At 47.6% G+C, this 21,643-nt stretch overlaps 1 protein-coding gene across 4 annotated transcripts in view; it reads left to right on the top strand.

Annotated features, from left to right (window-relative positions):
• LOC308430054 (tumor protein D52) overlaps positions 1-21,643 on the top strand; it is a gene marked incomplete at its 5' end in the record, with an annotated part of 76,428 nt that overhangs the window by 40,573 nt on the left and 14,212 nt on the right. For 3 of the 4 annotated variants that reach the window (XM_080929155.1, XM_080929154.1, XM_080929153.1), the window contains 3 exons: positions 6,509-6,644; positions 18,266-18,381; positions 19,353-19,501. In XM_080929155.1, coding sequence (XP_080785281.1) covers positions 6,509-6,644; positions 18,266-18,381; positions 19,353-19,501 — 401 coding nt within the window. Of the gene's footprint in view, positions 1-6,508; positions 6,645-18,265; positions 18,382-19,352; positions 19,502-21,643 lie in introns of those variants that run through there. The other variant, XM_080929156.1, reaches the window with a different exon arrangement.

The following is a 21,643-nucleotide window of genomic DNA, read 5'->3' as shown; positions in this document are numbered from 1 at the left end:
GATACTCTCCAAAAAGCTCAAAAACAATCTTTGTTACACATAACTTTTTCTTTAGGCTAGAACCTACTACCTGGCAGCTGCAAGGGAAGCTGGGTAATGTAGTTTTGATGTGTGGACACATGGCCTCATCTAGCTTCAGGGGATACTGGGAAATGTAGTCTAAGCTGTGTAATCACATGGCCATATTTGGCTCTTCGGGGGATACTGGGTAATGTAGTCTACTTGTGTAGTCATATCTAGCTGCTAGGAACTAGCAGTGTAGTCTGGCTGTGTACATAAGAATAAGAGGATATTGGCTTGTTCTTAGGTATATTAAGCAATATTATTGCCATACAAAGCATTGTCTTTGGATGATATGACTGCCAAGTTCTTGATACTTTTTCTGGGAAAGTGATTTTCTTTTTTAGAATGTTATTATTACTGTTCATGAATGGACATGTGTGTGTATGTGTGCACACATGTGCATGTACACAAGCGTGTGCCTGTGGAGGTCAAAGAACAACTTTCAGGAATTACTCTCTCCTTCCACCTTTATGAAGATTCTGGGGCACAAATACAGGCCATCATATTTTCAAGGCAAACATTTGACCCGCTGAGCCAAACATCAGTGGTCTTTAATACTAAGAGACTTCTGTAATAAATTAGGCCTACCTAATATACTGTTAGATAAATACTCACTCAGTAAAGGCACAACTGAGAGGAAGTCATAAATGCCTTCACAGTAATAAATACCAGAGTAGCGGGTTCAGAGAGAGAGATGCTGTGAAAAAAATCAAACTTTTAAAAATAAAATTCCAGAAGAAAGTGGCAGTTTGCCCTGTGTATTTTCATTTAACCTCTTTGTTTTAAGATGGCCTGCTGTGACTCCGGTGGGCCACAAGTTCACCATGTTGCTGAGCGTGCCTTGAATTCCTGGCCCTCCTGCCTTTACCTGCTGGGCTTACTGGGAAACGGGGCACCAACAGGCCGTGCTGTGGATTTTCTCCAGCCAGACTTCTGTGATCTGTAGTGGTTTGGAGCAGTTTGCTGTTTCTTAGCTTGCTGCTGACTGAAGTTTGTGGCTGACCTTAATCTTAAGTAAGTGCTTGCTCTCTGCTCTGAGAAACTCCTCCCCTGAGGTGGGGGAGGCTTCATCTGAGGCTCCGGTTGCCAGGAAGAGCTGTCTAAGTGGCACCCAAGTTTGTTTACCCTAATGACAGTTGCGTCCACTGGCTCATTTTTTCCCCTCTCAAGCCTGGCATGGAGGTTTTGGATTCCTGCTGAGTGATCTTTAAACTCAGCAAACTGGAAACATTCAGCGCAGGCAAACCTCTCCCGATAATCTCACCACAGAGAGCACTGTACCCTCAGCTACGCCATTAACAGCCATGGGCTGGTTTTCACCCCCTTTCAGTACAGAGCCGCCGTTCCAGGCACTTTTGTGGGGTGCTGGTGGGGAGTGAACATGCCACAGGCCAGATGGTGTGCCAGTTAACAACAGTGCTTCAGCTCTGGGGTGTCCCCAAGGCTTCTTGTGTTGAACACTTCACTGGAACAGTTTCTGTCATTGAGGGTGTGCCCTCCAAGGGGATCATGGGACCCCAGGCATTTCTCTCTCTGCCTCCTGGCTTTCATCTGTAAGCCGGGCAGCGCGCCTTTACCACTGCCTTACTTCGGGATGTTCTGCCCGGACACAGGCCCACTAAGAGTCCACTAACTCTATGAGTCCAAACTCTTTCCTCTAGAATTGAGAGTCTTGGGTCTTTTGTCAGAGCTGCAGGTCCCTAACATAGCAATAGAACCATGCATAGACATCCGCAAGTGACGTTGATTACCTCTGACACATTTCCCACCGTGTGCCCCCTAGTTGAGTGGCAAAGGACTGGGAAGTCAAGGCTTCCTCTCGGGTAGCTGCTAGCTGGAGTTGGCCCTGGCTGCTTTCTCTTGTGTATGGGCACTCTACTGTCACCTGTCAGGGGCCTGCCACAGACCTTCCTCAATTTGGACATAGTTTTCAAGTCATACCCTTTGTATGTGACTCACACACGGAGGGACGATTCTGACACGCTCTCTTATGCACTAACAGACAGAAGCTTTATTTTCTTTATACTGGTTTGCCCTACTTGCCTTTCTGCTTGGAGCGCTCACCTTAGGGCCTACTCCTGTTGGATCTCTGCGCTGTCCTTGGGCGCCCTCTGCAGGCGCTGCTCTGCATGAGCAAGTGTCTGAGGTTACCGCGGCCTCTTGTGGTCGGTGCCTCTCCTTAACTCTTCAGTTAAGCAAATATGGACCCAGCAATGTGGCCTGCTCTCAAAAAAAAACAGGTTTGACAGGGTTGGAAAGATGGCTCAGAGAAGAGCAATGCTCTTCTGGTAGACCCAGGGTCACCTCCCTTTGCAACTCCAGTTTAGGGAATCCAGTGCCCTCTTCTGGCCTCTGTGGACAGCAGGCATGCATGTGGTGTACAGACATGCATGCAGGCAAAACACTGGTACACGTAACATAAAAAGAAGCACATCTGCAAGGAAACTGCTTGACCACTAATTTACCAAGACTATTTCCTCGGGGCTGGAGATTTGGTTAAGAGCAGTTGATTTTGTTCCCAGCACTCCCACGGAGGCTCACCACCTCCTCAGGCACCAGAAATTCACGTGGTCACAAATATACATGCAGAGAAACTCTTACACACACCAACTCATAAGACTAAAAATCTTAAAAAGATAAGTTCCATGCTAAACATGTATTTTTCCCGTTGTCATGTTACTACCCGTGTTTTCTTCTGCACACATGGGTTCCTGTTAGCATTTAAATCATCCACTCAGAAGGCTGGTGTGGTGCTCATGTTTGTCAGGTATGGTTTAAAATGAGCAGCTTCTGTATGTATGTGGTGTGTTATAGCGTAAAGATTAATACAACTTGACAAGTGAGTCAGATAAGTACAAAATATAGAGAAAAGGTAAGCAAAATATAGAGGAAAATCAAGTCTGAGAAGATTTGTCTAGGACAAGTGGAGGATTAGTTCAAGAAACTTGGTGCTACAGGCCTGTAGTCCAAGTACCCAGGAGGCCCTGGCAGGGGTGCTTTGTGTAGATCCTGTGCTATATGGTAAACCCTGGCTCAAAAACAAACCACCACCACCAACACCACCAACAACAACAACAAAAACAACCAAGGGCTGGTGACACAGATCAGTGATAGGGTGTGTTCTTAGTATGTGCAAAGCTCGTGGGTTTGATCCGTAGCACCCCAAAATCCAAACAACACAAAAACCCGGGAAAATCAAGTTGGTTGAAACACAGTTGTACGGAAGTGGGGCAAGAGGAAGTGAGTCCCGAGGGCTCTTGCCACTGGCTCCAACCCTAAGAGCAGAGCAGACTTGTTGGGGTCACCGTAACGCATTGACTGGGGCTGTTCCGGTCAGCCAGCTACCCCTAGGCACACCTCCGAACACCGTATATCTGGGCCACATCTGAGACATAAGAATCTTTTCTCAGAGCTCACGAGATAAGTGCTCGGGAATTCTTCAAGGGAAAGACACAGACAAGGCAGGAGTTGGGAATCCTGGGGCCACAAGAACGCTCCAGGCAGATCAGGGAAAGGAGGAGGGGGCGCGTGGCTCTCCGTGGACTATTGACCATATCCATGTGAGGTCAGGCCTGGGGTACCTGTCACACAAGGCCAGCTCTCCTTTGGGCCAGTTCAGCCACAAATGAGACCTGCTGTGTCCCGAGGCTTCTCTGTTCCGTGTTTGGATGGTCCTAGGGATTCTCTGAGTGTCCTTTCCTATTGTCTGTCTGCGTCCACTGCACTGTGCGTTTCATCTCCACAGGGGCCTTTTACTTACCGTCTGTCATTTCCATCCGTCCGTCTGTCCATGATCAAGCCCAGGGCTGCACGTATGCCAGGCAAGTGCTTTCTGCTCAGCCACACCCCTTCTCCCAACATTTACTTTGTATGTTGCCTACTTCAAAATCCTTGAGTTTGTTTCTTATAAAAGTGGTAAATGTAAAGGCTCCTCATCTGAGTCTTTTATTGGTAGATTCCCAAGTTACATTTCTGTTCTTTTATATATTTTTTAGCCCCCACCCCCTCTGTTATCCAGACCTCAAGCCTGCCATTGCAGGAACCCACCCGTGCCTTTTCTGGGGCTGCTTGGATGTCCTCACACTTCTCAGAACTGGGTCTCCCCGCAGATAGGAACGGGGTCTGTTCCCCAGAGCTGGGACTCCCGACACTGACCTTAAAGGCTTAGGTAGACAGGTCAGACTTTTAGACAGTTACTTAGATTCTTAGCCCTCACATTTGAAAATAAGCCTGTTAATATGAGAAGCCCCATATTCAGGGTAGGGCCAGCAGAAACTTGGGTGGGAGGCTGTAGCCATGAGGTCTGGCTGGCAGACGGCTGCTTTACACGTGCGTGCCGTGAATGGGGAAGGGATGGGAGGGACTAGGACTTCGGGGAAGAGGTCTGATGGATGGATGGTGTCAGCTACAGGAGATACAGCACAGCAGTTTGGGTACAGGATGCAGCGTGGATGTCAGCAGAGGCTGTAACGTGTGTCTGTGGCCGAGTTAGGTAACTCTTAACAGCCGTGGATCCAGGAAGGGAAGCCAGAGGGGCGGTGGACAGATGCCTTCCCACCAGCGTTTAGTCCAGGGACTTAGCTCTGACTGGGTCCTGTCTGACTGAGGGACATGGTGGACCATAGAAAACCCGACTTTTGAAAGAAAGCAGAATCATTTTCCCTTCTGTACCGGGCTGCACGACGTAGCCCGAGCTATGGTAGTCCGTCCTGCCTCAGCTTCTCTGGTTCTGGGATTTGAAGTATGAGCTGTGGTACCTGCCTGTGATCATTCGTTGTTAGATTAAACAGCTTTTGTAACTGCCAAAATCTTGGTATCTTTAGGGAGGAAACTATAGATAGTTTTGTTAAATATAAATGCTCAGGAAGTTCTGTCAGACAAAGGCATTACATGAGACTAACCAAAGAGAGTCATACATTGAGATCAATGTGGACCGTCGTAGAGATTTTTGTACATTAGTCATACACTGGAATTTTTGCTAATCATTTAATCATTTTGCTTCTGAAGGCTGGAGAGATGGCACAGGGTTAAGATTGCTTACTGCTCTTACAGAGGACCCAGGTTCAGATCCCTGACTTCATACAGTGGTTCATAGCTGCCTGTTACTCCAGTTCTAGGGGGCTCATCAGCCTGTTCTGACCCCTGCTGACATGCACCCAAGCCCACACATAGACACTACGATAAAAAGTTCAGGCCTTATATTTCGGAGATTATAAATATATTCCAGAGATTATCTATTGAGACTTGAAAAGGTAGCACACAATTATTTGTTTGTACGTGTTAATTCAGTTATTTTGTGTTTTTGAGATGAGGGAGGGGGTGTCTCTCACTGTAGTCCAAGCTAGCTTCATGGCAATCCCCCTGTCTCAGGTTTCTGGGTATTGTGATTATGGCATGAGTAGCCATCCCTGGTTTGTTATATTTCTTCCTTTTAATGTAGTTTACCAAGGCCTGCAAGTAGTGTTGGGCCACAGCACAGGTCACGGAGAGCGTGGGAAGGTTCTAGAGAGCACGGGAAGGTTCTGGAGAGTGTGGGAAGGTTCTACTAAGAAGCCTGTGATGGAGGAAATGAACTTGGTGATTGAAGTTTTTACAAGCAAGCTCTTTGTGGTTCCCTTTCTGCCTGGTGGGTGTGCCAAAGGAAACAAGTTCTTTGTAGAACCCTCAGGGCATACGTGGCTTTGCTTAAACAAAGGTGCAAGCACTAGAGGGGAGCACAGTGAGAGCTAGCTGCACCTTCAAGCTGCTTCATGTGTTTTTGGTTCGAGAAAAACACCATTCTTCCAAAGGGAGTCAGATTACTTTTTTTTTTTTTTTTTTTTTTTTTTTTTTGACAGTCATTCGGATTCCACTTTAGGAAAAAAGGCGATGATGGGTCTAGCTTTATTTTCGTATCATGTTATGTTTAGAAGGCTGGTTGCTAACACGGGATGCCAAGCTCTCTGAATCCTGTAGTAATATAGAGCACAAGAAAAGTACCACCCAGATGGCATTTGCTGGGAGATTACTGACAGATAATCCTCCCTGTCCTAGAAGATTAAGTCTGTCCAGGCGAGGCTGTGGTCAGCTGACCGTTCTAAAAAAATGTATTTTAAACAATCTCCCTGTCACTATCTAATGTTAGTACATCTGAATGGGGTTGCAGAGTGGGGGCCCTCCTTTGTGTACAGAGGAAAGGCCACTCCCTCTGCCCAGGTTGTTCTTTGTCCGATGACATTGGCAACAGGTGGCAACTAGGGCCCTCCTAAGGGTGGTGGGCGGAGCCACTGCAGGGCGGCTTGCTGGGAGCCAAGGCCACACCACCGGAGCTGGGCGGGACTTTAAGCACCGGTTCCTTTTCTCACCTGGGCTGCACAGGTCAGAAGGACCTCAGGCCAGGGGTCCCCGGCCTGAGGAGTAGTAATTTCGGGCTGCTGTAGTGCCATGCTCTCTGCCTTCATCCGGAATGGATTGCAGAGACATGGACTTGTATGAGGATTACCAGTCCCCGTTTGATTTTGATTCCGGAGTGAACAAGAACTACCTGTACCTCTCTCCGAGCGGGAACGCGTCGCCGCCTGGTTCACCCACGCAGAACGCTGGTAACTATTGATGTCGCGGAGTTAGTTCTCTTTACTCTGACCAGACCCAGATGTAACTCGGGGTTCACGTGGCTTCAGGTTAGCGTGAAGGTGTGCAGAGCCCAGAGGTGCCGCTGCGGTCTGACTAACTGGTTCAACACAGAGAGGTATTTTTAGTTGTTAACTAGAGTTGGGCATTGGATTTGAAAGTTGGCACCATTTCTGTGTGTGCAGTGAAGGCAAGTGGGGAGGTCTTGGGTTCAGATAGCATGTACAGTTAAAATCTGCCTAGGTTATGGCTTGGTAAAGGATGCTTGGGCATTCAAAAAATTCACCACATTCAGGGCCTGGTGAGTGTGATATAATAATATCACAATTAGCAAGGTGACTTTTGGCCTGGATTTTTCTTTGGAAGACCAGGAGCCATTTAGACAAATACCCATACCCAGAGTTTCTGGAAAGGAAAAGTGAAAAGTCGCCATACCTTTGGAAGCAGTTGTTTCTGGTATGTGGCACGGATCTGTTCACAAGACAGGAACCTGGGGAGGACAGTCTGAGCTGGGGACAGCCTCATTGTCAGCTTGCAGAAAGGATTCTGTTGCCTGCCGAGGAGAGGCTCCGCGAACTCCTTTCAGGAGTCAAGGAAGCAACTTGGCTTTCCCAGAAGAAGTTAATGATTTCCTTACTGTGAAGAATTGGTTACATTTTGTTCTTTCTAAGCAATGGGGCTTGGGAAACCTAGAAGACAGTAAAAGACAGACTGTGGCACCTCTTCTCCAACCTGCCAGGGGTTTGGACGTTTGCAGAACTCAGCTGCGGGCTGACACTCTTGCCCACAGTGGCCACCTCCGAGGTCAAGTTTGGATTTTCAGAAACCTACGAGTGTTGACAGTTACAGGCTACAGTCACAGCTGGCCCCTAGAAGCTGACAGCTGTCAGTAATGTCTGCTGGGAGACGGGCATGGGGGAAGCTTCTCTTCTCCTTTTCTCATTTCCCTTGTCTGTAACCCAGATGGGCCGTGGCTTCCCCGGTACCCAGCACTTAAAAGGAGGGATGATCTAGTGTGTGGACTTGTGGATCAGGGCAGGGCCCACGGTGGGGAAGGTGGAGCTGTCAATAAAGCTTTGAGAGCTGCCAGAGTGGCAGGACTCCCAGCAGGGCCCAGGAAAAATGCCCGAATCTTTTAATTCTCCCCTGCTGCTCTTCACCCCCACCTGCTTTCCTAGTTAAGAGCGTGGCCACCTTCCAGTCTTCAGTCAGAGCTGAGCAGGTGTGGGTGAGTATGCTTTGGGGTGGTGGGTTAATGAAGTCTGTGATTGAAAAGAGGGAGGGACTTGGAGCGTCTACTTAAAAGTTAATCTGGAGTTTGGCCAGCGTGTACTCCTTCCCTCCCACCATCCTTCTCTTCCTTCTCCCCCTCCCTCTCTCCCCTCTGCCCCTCCCTCTGTTGTTTTTGGAGACAGCTTTTCTCTTGTGTACCTTTGACTGTCCTGGAACTCACTCTGTGGACCAGGCTGGCCTTGAACTCCGAGACCCGAACTCTCTGCCTCCCAGGTGCTGGAGTTTAAGACATGCACCACCACCCCCTGGCCAGTGTTTACTTTCTGAATACTTGGGTAGCTTGTGCAGGCAGAGACTGATGTAAGAAGGTATGCTCAAAGGCAAGGAACGCTTATCTAAACAAGCAGTATCCTTTGAATTGTATCCAAACTCCATCACTGGGCGGAAGGTGAAAACCGTGAGGCTCAGTTGATGGGCAAGACAGCCGGGGCGGAAAGGGAGAAGGGTTCATCAGGGATGAAAATGCAGTGTGCCTGCCTACCCTTTGGTACTTTTCTAGAACCCCCCCCCCTTTTCTGTTGTGCTCAGCAATACCCCTGCTAAGTGGCTCTTACAGTTCAGTTTGAAAACATGGATGTGTGATATGTGTTGGCATCTGGAATACAAGCCTATGACATTAATGTATCTTGGCATTTGAGGCAGGAGAATCATGGGATGCTGAGTCAGGAAGACTAGTTTTGAGGCCAGCCTTGACTACAGTAGTTAGACTGTCACAGACCTTCACCACCACCACCACCACCATAAATACAAATACAGCAAAGCAAGTGTTTGTTGAACAAGTGACTGAGTGGAGTTGTCACCGGAGGACACGTCTGGTCATCTTTACATATGTGAGAACATTGACATAGGAGGGGTGTTGGGTGTGCCTGAGTCTGGTTAGCCTAGCTGGCACTAACTGGGCAGTCTTTCAATTCCAAACTAGTGATTTACCTTATACTATGCTGGGTATCAACACAGGGCCTAGAACATTCTACCTGTCTGCTCCGTCCCAGAAGCTGGAGACAGAACAGGCTGATCATCCAAGCATATCTTTATGGTCAGGGTTCTTACTGTCAGGTTTTGTTGTTTGTCTGTCTTGTCGGTCGGTCCTTTGTTTTGTTTTGATGTGCCACTGGGATATGGATATTGTATCCCCTTCTTTGCAGGTGGCTGTCAACACCACCTGTATTAAGTTGGCAACTGTCACTGACCTTTCTGTTCTGGGAGCACTTGTGGGGTTACTCTCCTGGCTACTGTTCATGTGGAGTCTCTTCCTCTTAATTTTCCACCAAGACTCAGGAAGAGACAGGCCCTTTAGCAACCTTGCTTCTGCTAGTGACTTGGGAAATGAGCATTGCAAATAATCTGACAGCTGGGCTGGAGTTACAGCTTTGTGGTGGAGTCTTGCCTAGCAAACATAAGGGCCCAGGTTCAATCCCCAGGTCTGGTAGGAAAACAAAGATACTCTTGTACTTAATGCTGTCAGATTTACACCTTGAAACAGAGTGAAAAGTCAGGCTGCGGCTCCTTTGCTTTCTCCTGTGTCAACCCTGTTCTTTTAGGGAAGTGCTGAGTCTTACAGGTCTTTTATGATTGTGGGGATCTTAAAGAACAACTTCACCTGTCATTTACAAATGAAAACCAGAGAACTCTATCCACAGAGAGGACTTTTAATGATAGTGGGCGGAGGCTCCTCTCCAGCTCCCCCCGACCCCCAGTTTCTCCACAGCCAACCTCTGTGTCGTCAGTGGATGGTCTCGGCTATCAGTTATGTGGTGTTTGGAGGGAGGAAGGGGAGATGCTCTGAAGTAACTGGAGACTTTTAAAGATGACCCTGCCGCCTTGAAAGATCAAAGATTTAATGAGGACTGTTTCCAGGAAGAGGGCAACCAGGCATTTGGACCAATGAATGTGTGTTGCCGGTGTGTGTGTGTGTGTGTGTGTGTGTGTGGTGTGTGTGTGTGTGTGTGTGTGTGTCCCCGAGTGAGGCACAGGCAATGACAGCTTCTATGGCATCCACACCACCTCATCTTCACCTGGTTACCATGTCCCTTCCTGCTTTGTCTCCTTTCTTCCTCAGTGACCCTGACATCACTCAATTCTGCTCTTGAACTTCCTGGATCTTCTGCCAAATGAAACGGGTCATTTCTTTAGCCTCCTTTGTTCCTGGTCACTTTGGCCACAATTACCCAGTTCATTTTGCCCCAGGGTTTTATTCTTCTCACTATGAGCTAATCATGGGGTGGGGGAGCCTTTGGGGACTCAGCTCTCCACAGTCACAGTCCTTGTTTCTGTTCCTGGCACCATCTTCTGAAGATGGCACCTTCAGAGGGCAAGTGTCTCTTTTGTTCAGATCTTCAGGTGCTTTAGGTTCCTAATCTTTAGCCTGGGGCAGATGTCCCCTGCATTGGTTTGGTTGTGAGGCTACTACTGACCTCTAGTGTCCAGAGGCTGTGTTCGCCTTTGCTGTGGCCTAGCTGTGTGAGTCAGAGACTGAGCCCTGAAGCATTAACAAGCTAGGCTTTAGCATCCGTCCTCATCCCAACAGACATGATGACGCGTGGTTCATCCAGTGTTGCCAAATGGGTTAGAACACATGCAGTCTCGTGACTCCCCCAGCTTCAGGGGTTTGGCGTGTGAGTTTTACGTTTTACACTGCAGGTGAGAGATATGCACAGCTAATCGTTCCTGTTAGGGTATGGCCTTGGCCGCCACTGCCCAGCCACTGTGAAATCACTGTTGTTTCAATTCTGTCCTTGCAAGTTGTCAGTTCTCGTAAAATCTTCCTGGGAGGCAAATTCTCCTCTGGCAGGAACCAGGCTCTCAGCCTTTCCCCACCATAAGAATTCCACAGCAGCAGCAAATCCAGTTCCTCGGGTGCGTTGTTTCAGGAGGCTGATAGGCAGTGGGAGGGGCAGAAGTGTGGCTGTAGAGTACCTTTGAGCTTCCCAGGATAGCTGCACACCTGCATGATCTCTCCGTGTACTTATGCACGCACTTTTGGAAATAGCAGCTGTCTTTGGGTAGAGCTCACAGTAAGTTGGGAGCTGTAAGCAACATCTAGTATCTGTTCTAAAATGAAAAGAATAAAAAGCAACGCACAGAAGAAAAAGACTCAAGAAAGTCAAGTCGGCAGCAGAATCAGAATTGTTCTTTCCACTCACCTGTGGAATTCTTGTAATTCATTTATTCGGGGCACGTTCCTGAACAGCCACAGGATCTCAGAGACTGCTCGCCCAAAGGTATGGTTTCCTCAGACATTGTCACAACGTCTTATAGCTCACTGCTTTTGGTTGTTGTTCAAAGTCATCCCTCCAGCGTTCTTATCTGTGTATTGTACAGAGATATGTTTAAATGAAATTATTCTAAATCTTTTAGATAGGCTTTCACTATGTATCCTGGGTTGGCCTAGATTTCACTATGTAGACCAGGTTGGCCTCGAACTCACAGAGATCCACTTGCCTGCGACTCCCGAGTGTGTGGATTGGAGGAGTGCATTTCTATACCTGGCTTTAGAATTCTTTTTCAGATCTAGAAGTATATGAATGGCTAACTTGTTAGTCATAGTTGCAGTAGGGAATCTTGAGGGGAAGCAGTCTTCATCAGAATAAAGGGCAGAGGTGAAGTCAGAGAGCCAACCATTTGTGTGGGGGTCCAGGTTGGGGCACCCGGCTGTACCCTTCCATTTCATGACCAGAAACTCCAGCATGCTAACACAGCTGTTCTTGACCGGATCACAGGAGCTGAAAGCCTGTAAGTTAGGCCTTGTGGTGCAAGTTTGTAGTCATTGATGCCAGCATGGGCTAGATCAAGCGAGACAGTGTCCCCGTGTGAGATTTATGCTCTTGGCTGAAATTAATGGGCTGTGTGGTGGATGAGTCGTTATCTCTGGGCAGAGCAAGAAACCCATTTTAACCCTTTAGCTACATGTGTCTAAGCTAGAATGCTAAGATTTGCTGTGCTGTGGGCAGCATGAGCTCTGAGGTGATATGATAAGGAAGTGAGACCAGGGCTTTAGAGTCTGGAAGTGGCACCATGTTCAGGGCTGAGCCTGAACAGGTTCTTCTGCTGTTGGCCGGCTGCCTATCCGACCTCCCGTCACCTCTGAGCTCAGATTTCTGCCATGCTCCAACCAACCGGTCCTGCCCTCCTCACGGGCTCACTGAAGGCGATTCGGCAAACCTGAGCACTTCAGATCCTAACATTTTCAAAAGTTATTTCCACAGGGATGTTAAATGTCGCCACTTAACTGAAAAAAAAAAAAAATCAGCCCTTCCCCTTCCTGCTCTTAAGACTTTAAACTCTGTGCTTATTGAAGATGGACTGGGTCGTGTGTGATGGCTGTAATACACTTGCATATTTTTTAAAGAAAGGTGAGGTCTCTCTAAAAGCGACCCATATGTGCTGTCTGACCCGCGCTGTTCTTCATTCAGGATGTCTCTGTGACTGTTTATCTGTAAAATGTTCTGGGATGATCTATGCCACCGAAGCCCAGGTTCCTGATTCTCAGTGGTGACCTAGCCTCGTCGTTGGGACTATAGGATGAAGCCCACACAAGCACGCAACGGTGACATGCGGTCCGTTGCCTCCAGCCGGCTGTTGGGCAGTGTGTAGCTTCCTGGTCCCCGTGCTACTGACTACCCCGCTGCTGGAAGGACTTTGTAGATGAGCTGTATACCCTGGCCACGCCTCCACACTAACCGTACCTGGGATCCCTGGTTGGTGTTGAGAATGGAAGGACGATCCAGTTCATTAGACAGTTAAGGGAGTAGCTAGACGATCAGTAAACCCAGCATCTAGACACCTGGATTCAATCCTGCAGATGCTGACTTCCACCAGAGACACACACAAGCTCCCATGGAGACAGAATTAGTCCTGGCTCTCTGCCCTGCCCTGCGTTCTGGTACCCAAGACGAACTGTGAGGAGCCTGCAAGTGTGTAGAATCAGAAAGACCCTCAAGTTTCAGTCTGGTCTGACTGCAGGGAAACTGTGCAGCCTTGGAGGACCTTAGTTTTCTATAGAAATCACTGCTCTTATTAGATGTTGATTTAATTCTGCTAATTTGCTTCTGTGGAACATTTCTTAAGGAATAAAAATGATTCTAGTAAAAGACGCTTAGGCAGGAAGACGAGATATCACATGGGGGTGGGGACATTGGGGGACCTGCAGGTATGGAGCGGGGGGAGGGGCTGTGTGTGTGTGTGTGTGTGTCAGATATTAAGGATGGGGGTTCGGCTCAAACGGACTTAGTAGGTTTGTTTGCTCAAACTGGATTTTACAAAGAAGTATGAAGATGGCCTGAGAGAGGAGCTAGATACTAACGTTTGGTCAAACAGAGGCTGCTGTCAATGTCCCCTCATGGTGACGGCCGTGAAAAACCTGATGGGCATTGGTCATATTGTCATTGAAAATTGCTTTCTATTGGATTTTAAGGAAAGAGCGTTACAGTCAGAGAACACAGTTTGTTGACTGTTTGCAGGAGTCTCATTTCTCATGCTTGTGACTTGCATGAGAAAGCACTATGTTTCCTTCCCTTAGCTAGATGGTTCTCCCATACTAAGTACACGCAGGAACGTATAGAAGATAAGCTGGCACTAGCAATCTATTTAAGGCACAATGTGTGTTCAGGACTGGGGAAAGGGTCGGAATGGAGACTGCCGTTGACCTTGTTCGCGGTTTTGTAGCGTTACTATGGCTACCAGATGGGGGGGGGCATTGCCTTTGGCTTCTGAGTTTTGTTTTTAGATCAGTGACTTGGAGTGTCTCCTTTCAAATTCGACTGTCTGGGTTGCAAAAACCCCAACTGTGTCTCCTGCATGGGTGTGTGACTTGGATGACTGCACAGCCTCTTCAAGCCTCTTTTCTCATCTAAGTGGTGATAAGAAATCCCTATGACGTCACCAAAGTGCATTGTGTAAGTGACCGACTGACTGTGGACCTCTTAGCTCAGGTTCGGACAGAGCTCCTGGTGGACCAGCTTCGGCTGGTCGTTTAAGAGATAAGAGACGATTGTATAGTTGGCTTGTGATTTGAGCATCTCCTGCTTGGGTCTTCTGCTGTGTCTATATTTTTCTGCCCCAGGTGAGGATCTTAATAACCTGCCCCTTTAAAGTTTAATACCTGTGATTTGCTGCCCCCTGCAGGTTAACATGAGAAAAGCAGACCGAGTCCTTGCTGGCTGACTCTGTTAGGGTCAGGTCTTGGTGGCCTCGAAGCCAAGTATGCCATTGCCAAAGTGTGTTGCTGCTGTTGTTGTTTCTGAAACATCTTTCTAGATGGGCCTAATGAACTATTTCAATATTCCTTGTCTGAAATTTTGGGGCTACAGTGTATTTCAGGTTTTTCCGTTTTTTGTCATTTTTCCGATTAGGGGATATTTGCGTGGACTTCACTGATTGAAAAAGCCAGAACCTAAGAATCCTGGATTATTTTTGGAGTTGAAGATCCACATACATTAGCAATGTGATGCTGAGCTGATCTCCTTGCCTATCTAGACTTGCAAAATTATGTTTGTTTAAAAGCACGGAAGAGAATTGGCTACAGGTTTGACACTTGAATTCTATTGGTCCTCTTTGGCTTGAGTCCTGTTGTCATCAAGAACCTAGTCCTGAGCCGCTCATTCAGAGCAAGCACCAGGCTTTTAGTCAGCTCTGTGTTGCGCCGGCTGCTGGTGGCCCGAAGCCCTGGTGCTTGGCGTGCACGGCCGGCTGCTCCCTTTGCCCGTCTGACACGGAGGGTGAGCAAGGATCACACACAGGTTCTGCTCCTGACCATATGTGGGGCAGTAGCACCCGCTTCACAGTGACCCGGTGTTGGAATTTGGGTGCCAGGGCAAAAAGCAGACACTGTCCCCGTGGCTGAGGCTGATCCTGAGGGCTGGACTGGGTTTCTAAAACAAGGAAGTACAGAGAGATTTAAAACCAGAGATCTGATTTCTACTGTGGAGATAGTTCTTGAGCAGTCCTCAGTGGGGACTCTTAAGACATCTTAGGACTCATCTTAGATACTGTTCTATAAAGAAACTCTATGACTATGGCAACTCTTAAAGGATTTAGGGCTGGAGAGATGGCTCAGTGGTTAGAGCACTGACTGTTCTTCCAGAGGTCCTGAGTTCAATTCCCAGCAACCACATGGTGGCTCACAACCATCTGGAATAGGATCTGATGCCCTCTTCTGGTGTGTCTGAAGACAGCTACAGTGTACTCACATATATAAAATAAATGATAAATTAAAAAAAAGAAAGCATTTAATTAGGGCTTGCTTACAGGTTCAAGGTCTTCATCACCATGTCCGGAGGCAGAGAGGCAGGATGCTAGAGCGGTAACTGAGGGCTTTCCCCAGTCCAGCCACCGCCTTCCACTTGTAGCCCTGGGATAATGAAAAATGCATCTGTCCAACCTCAGAAGTCCCCGTCGTCGCAGCAGTGTTTAAAGGCCCAGCTCTTTAACCCTGTAAAATAAAAATCAAAAGGCAGAGATCACATTCTTTGAGCATACAGTGGAGCTAAAATAATAAGTAATATATGGTGATATATATCACCATCCTGGGGGTGGAGTATGGCGAGGAAACACTGGACCAAAGCAAGACCAAAACCCAGCAGAGCAAAGTCTAAATCCTATCTGATTTAAGAAGGTTATTCAGATGGCTCTTCCCTTCCGGCCCTGCTGACTGCAGTACCCCTCCTTCCTTCCCTCCCTCCCTCCCTCCCTCCCTCCCTCCCTCCTTTCCTCTTTCCCTCCCTCCCTTCCTTTCTGTCTGTCTCTCTGTCTCTGTCTGTCTGTATGTCTGTCTGTCTGTCTGTGTCTGTCTGTCTCTCTGTCTTATCTCTGTCTCTCTTTGTCTCTGTCCTCCCCCCTCTCCCGGCTGTATGCAGCACTCCTTGGCGGGTAAATCCAGGCTTCACCTTCAAGGATCACTCAGTGCTCTTACCAGACCTCCGTGCCAGGACTCCCCTGCCTCATGCCTGGGCTCTTTGGCTTTCTCTGTCGTACAGAAGCTTTACTCATTGAGCTTTCCCACCCCGTTGATTGTATCTGCCAGGCATTGTCTCTGACAATAAAAGCCGTCTTGCATTCTTCCTGTCGGTGCACCATGAACAGGCTGATTTGTATTAATTTTGCCCCATTAATAATTCTTTCACATCTTGTGCGTGGGCCACTGTTTTGGTACTGTCTTGTTAGTGATTGTGATAATTATTAATTACCTTTAAAAGTTAGTACACAATAAAGCCCATGTCAAGTGCCTCTGGAATGAGCACACAGCTACACCTGGCTCTCATTGCTTCGTGTGCTTTCCTTACATGTATCCTGATGCTGGCTGCCTGTCTCGCAGTGTGTTCTCCTCCCGCCTACACTCATGTCCGTCCTCTGCTGGGTGCCCTCGTGCTGGGAGGGACGTCGCGATACTGATTCAGTGAGCATGATGGCTTGAAGGACTTAGAGAGGAGGAAGCCTTCCTCCCTGGTCCTCGATGCCACAGTCTGTGCCGTGGGAATGCTGGGAAGGGGTGGGTAGACTGGCTAGGGTGAGTCACTGGCGTGAAGTCTAAGAAGGCGCCAGTAATCCAGTAATCAAATCATATGTCCATACAACATTTTGAAAAAGTCAGAATCAATGCAAACAAGATCTGTGATCACCGAGTATGGGGAAGATAAAACGAGGCAAGGTCAAGGTCCGCAGGGCTGCCATTTCTGCTCTGAAGTTTGATGTGTTAGGCTGTGCGTGCTGGTGGCATGCACCTTTAATTCCAGCACTCCAGAGGCAGAGGCAGGTGAGCTCTTTGTGAGTTTGAGGCCAGCCTGATCGACGGCGTAGTGAGTTCTAGAACAGCCAGAGCTACATAGTGAGACCAAGGAGTGGATTCTTTGAGTTCAGTTTGATTTTAAAGATTAGATCAAAATATGTGTTTCTTTTCTCGTTGCTGGTGATAAATACCCGAGAAAAGTATCGTGAGAAGAGAAGGGTGTTCTTCAGGTCAGTAGTTGAGAGGATACTCTCTGGTGTTAGTGTGAGGTGGTAGGTCCTAACTGCATCCGTAGTCAGGAAGCCAAGAAGACAGAGACAGGCCAGGCTGTGAACTCCCCAAGCGCCCCACCCCAACACTTCCTTTGTCGAGGCTCTACCTTGTAAACGCTCCATGACCTTTCCGAAACAGAGCCATCAGATAGGGACCAAAGGTCCAGACATAAAAGCAATAAGCCCCATGTGGGATATCTGACATTCAAACCGTTATAAGACAGAATTGAGGGGTTCGGTGGCTCCTTTAGATTTTTCTACCCGATGTTTTAGCCAGTTGCCACACTGGCTCTCTCTAGAAACGTCGTCTTCACATCGGGCTGTTTAGGGAATTAGCACAGCGGGCTGTTTAGGGAATTAGCACAGCGGGCTGTTTAGGGAATTAGCACATCGGGCTGTTTAGGGAATTAGCACATCGGGCTGTTTAGGGAATTAGCACAGCGGGCTGTTTAGGGAATTAGCACATCGGGTTTGGAAGTCCCGATGCTGTTGTTGGTCATGGCTCTGAAACAGCTGTTTGTCCTCGAGACAGGGCCTTGCTCTATACCCCAGGCTGGCTTAGAACTCACAGCCTTCCTGACTCATCTTCCTGGGCACTGGCTTTGGGTGTTTCTCAAAGCTCATCCCAGTGAGGTGCAGTTTTAATAAAAGCCGTGACTTCCTACTTTTGCTACGGCGTGGAAGAAAAAGCAGAACCAGCTTTCATTAGGGCATCTGATTTGCTCCCTGACTCCTTCACGCAGATTGTCTGCACTGGTGGCAAAGGAACACACAGTCTTCTCCGTGGGCCCGTCTGCGGGGTTTAAAATCCTTCATCTTCTTTCTGCTGATTGATTTGTGCGATGTTTTAAAGGTGGATGTTTTTTAGAGTTCTTGAGGCATGAGCTCCTGTCAGCCAGGCTAGGTTTGAACTTGATCTTAGCAGAAGATGGCCTTGACTAGTGACTCCTGTCTCCGCCTGAGTGCCGGGATTATAGGCATGCATTGTATGTAGTGTAAAGGTGGATCGTGGTGGGACCCTGTTCTTCATAATTCTGTCATGATTACCCTGAGACTCAAGTACGAGTGGAAGTGGAAGGAAGGCCAGTTTCTTAGTTCATTTGTCAGCGTTGGTGGCTTTCATTGGCTGCCCCAGGTTTTTGTTTTATCCTCCCCGAGACGGCCATCTCTCTCGAGCATGCATGGAGAAAGAAAGCGGGCGGCTCTAACCTCAGCGCCTTTGTTCTGCTTGGGACAACAGAGCAGCCACAGAGGTAGTTTACCTTCCACACTCGACACGATTTTTCTTTCTCTCCTTAACCCTAAGGTCTGCTGAAGACGGAGCCAGTGGCCGAGGAAGGGGAGGATGCTGTGGCCATGCTCAGTGCCCCGGAGACGCTGACGGAGGAGGAGCAAGAGGAGCTGAGACGGGAACTCACTAAGGTGAGGGCCGGTTTTCGGAGCACCCGGTATTAGCTTGTGGTGAAAGGCTCAAGGTGAAAGAATCCCCCTTTGCAACACCTGTCTCTACATGGTGTGTGTCTGTTGCACGCTGCCACACCACCCTTTCCAGCCTTTCTGGTGGAGCCTTTTCTTCACCTTTGGGTGTGTAGCCTCCTCACAATCTCACTCACACCCAGACGCTTCTGCCTCCAAATCATTTCAGCTCCTCCCTTTGCTGTCTCATCCTTTCCAAGGCTCCTAGAAGACTGCTCAGTCCAGCTGCTCTTTCATGTCGGGCACATCGATAACCCTTCGCCCTGGGATGCCTGCTCTAGGGTTGGGGACTCACGTAGCTCACGGCTCTCTAATGGACGTTGCTTAATTCATGCGACTGTGATTTTGGCGGTTCCACTATGAAATCTTATGAAATATACAAGAAGATTGGTTGTGCGTGTTTTATTGGGAGACAGATATTACTTGATGTCGTAGATGAACAGCAGCTTTTGTGGGCAGCCCAGTGGAAGCGTCTGGTAGGAAAGAGGTTAGCACAGTGGTATTCGGGTGACTTGAGTATTTTCTTCCATGTAGAAGGGGGAAACTTCTGTAGTAACAGAGCAGGACAACCGGTAACAACGGAGTAGCCCTGCTGGTGAAAGCATTATATACTCTGCTTACTAAACAACTGTCTATAAAAAGGCAACTAATTAATAAAGAAAGTTAAGTGTAGCCATGCGTGGTGGTACACAACTTTAATACTAGGACCGAAGAGGCAGAAGCAGGCGCATTTCTGTAAATTTGACGCCAGCCTGGTTTACATAGAAAGTTCCAGCCAAACACATAGTGTGACTCTTGTCTCAAATGGACAAACATACCGCCCCTAGAAGCAGCGATAACATCGGAGCATGGCTTACTTTGATGTCCTTAATAATTTACAGAACAGCTCTTGCCGTATTTCCTCCTCAACCCTGTAGGTGGAGGAAGAAATCCAGACTCTGTCCCAAGTGTTGGCCGCAAAAGAGAAGCATCTTGCGGAGATCAAGCGGAAACTTGGCATCACCTCGCTTCAGGAATTCAAGCAGAACATCGCCAAAGGGTGGCAAGATGTGACGGCGACCAACGCGTACGTTCCCTGGATTGTCTCCAGACAGCGGCACGGGCTCCTTTGCTGCTTTTCTTTAGGGAGAGGAAGAGGAGGGCAGTGAGGATATTTCCATGGTTCTTCTTTGGATCACACAGCCTTTTCTTTCCAGTTCTTTCAGAGTACTTGACTCTTCTAATTTTGGTTTTCCAGAACATTCTAAGGAATAGAATCTCATGACAAGGTTGAGGGGACTGTGTTTAAGTTTCAGAAATTGTGGATAGTAGTTTTCCCTTCCAATGCTATTGTCTTCTTTTCCTCCTCTCCTGCTCCTCACCCTTCTTCCTTTTTTTCTTTTCCTTCCTTCTGTTCCTTCTTATTCTCATCCTCCTCTTCCTTCACCATTGTCTTCCTCTTCTTTCTCTCCTTCTTCCTTCTTATTTCCCCTTTCCCCATTCACTTTCTTCCTGAGGTTTTAATTCCTCACAGTCAGAAAATATTAAATGGAATTAGACATAAAACGAGTACGTTTTAAATTACATGCTGTTTTGTGTAATATGACTGAATCTCCTGCCATCTTGTTGTATACAGTATGGGACATGCTTCATCCCTTCCCCAGTGTATCCATGCTGTATACTCTACCATCTCAGTTAGGGTTTCCATCTCCGCGAAGAGATAGACACCATGACCACAGCAACTCTTATAAAGGACAACATTTAATCGAGTCTGGCTTACAGTTTCAGAGGTTCAGTCCATTGCCATCATGGTGGGAAATGTGGCAGTGTGCAGGCAGGCATAGTGCTGGAGAAGGAGCTGGGAGCTCCACGTCTTGACCCACAGGCAGCAGAAGTGAAAATGATCCTAGGTCTAGTTTGAGCATCTGAGACCTTAAAGCCTGACCCTACTTCCTCCAACAAGACCACACCTCCTAATAGTGTCACTCCCACAGCAAAGCATTTAAACATGTGAGCCTGTGGGGGGCCATTTCTATTCAGACCACCATATCACCTGGCCCCTAGTTACTTAGTGGTCATGTAAGAGAAGGCTTGGTGTTGATTTGGTTCAGTAAGAGCTGTGACTGTTGGCATCTACTGGTGATCTTAGAACTATTTGTTTTATCATTATCAGTATAGGGAGGGGCCTATTCTCAGTATAACCCAGCAGATTGGGTGATGAGATAACCCCAAATAAGGAATAGACTCAGAAAAGTGACATTTGCAAATTACAGTCACTCAGAGTGGTAGGATCGGGATTTGAACTTAGCTCTGGCCATCTGTGGAGATGGTCACTTTTTCCTTTGCTCTAATAGCCCAAGGTTCTTCCACTGCAGTGTCTCAGATGTGCTAAGAGCAGGGGCCAGTCCCTTAGATTTTTGCTTTTGTGGTCGCACAGATTATGACCCAGCGTCACTACTGTGCTGGTGGGGGAGGAGCAGCTTCTGGCAGCAGCAGGTCTGCCTTGGTGTTTGATTGAGCTTGTGAGTTGGCAAAGCTTGGAGACAGCAGTGCACTAAGGCCATCTGTGCCCCACTTGACAGTTTTTGAGAAGATCCTGGCCACCTCTTTGTCTTCCTTTGTCCTCTACTGAGACTTGAACCGGTGGCCTTGCACATCTAGGCAACGCTCATCCCTGAGCTGTGTCCCTAGTAAAGGAAAAAATGAAATTTTCCTGTAATTTTTTCTCCTGTTAGTTGGCATAGGAGAACACAAGTAACTAATCTTCGACCAAGTTCCCAGGATTTGATCTAGATGTAGAAAGAAATAAACAAGGCAAAAGCAAACAAAAATAAACACAGCAAAAATCTCCCTCAAACCAAAACACAATGGCAAAACCAATGCCCCAGAACTGATTTCTGTGTTTAGAGATGGTTGACCCTTCTGATAGAGACCATGTTTCTGTTCGGTTGGTATGAAGCGTAGTGATCATTTCTGTTTTAGTGTTAATAAATGTCATATGATGAAAGTTTTGTGTATTGTTATCTTATATATACATTGAAAATCAGTCAAGTTTTTACAAGGTAGCTTCAGCAAACTAAATTATGCTCATAACATTTGTTTGGATAGTACAGTATACGTGAGCTATCTTTTTTGCCTCTGGCCTCTTTCTGTGAAGTAACATTGTAAAAGCATCTGTGGAATTGGATTTACATTGTGCTTTGTTTGGCTCTCGTAGAGAAGGGTGAAA

This window comes from Micromys minutus (assembly GCF_963924665.1).
Source record: "Micromys minutus genome assembly, chromosome: 15".
Taxonomy (NCBI): domain Eukaryota; kingdom Metazoa; phylum Chordata; class Mammalia; order Rodentia; family Muridae; genus Micromys; species Micromys minutus.
The sequence above is the reverse complement of the archived record's forward strand: the minus strand, read 5'-3'. Positions and strand labels throughout refer to the sequence as shown.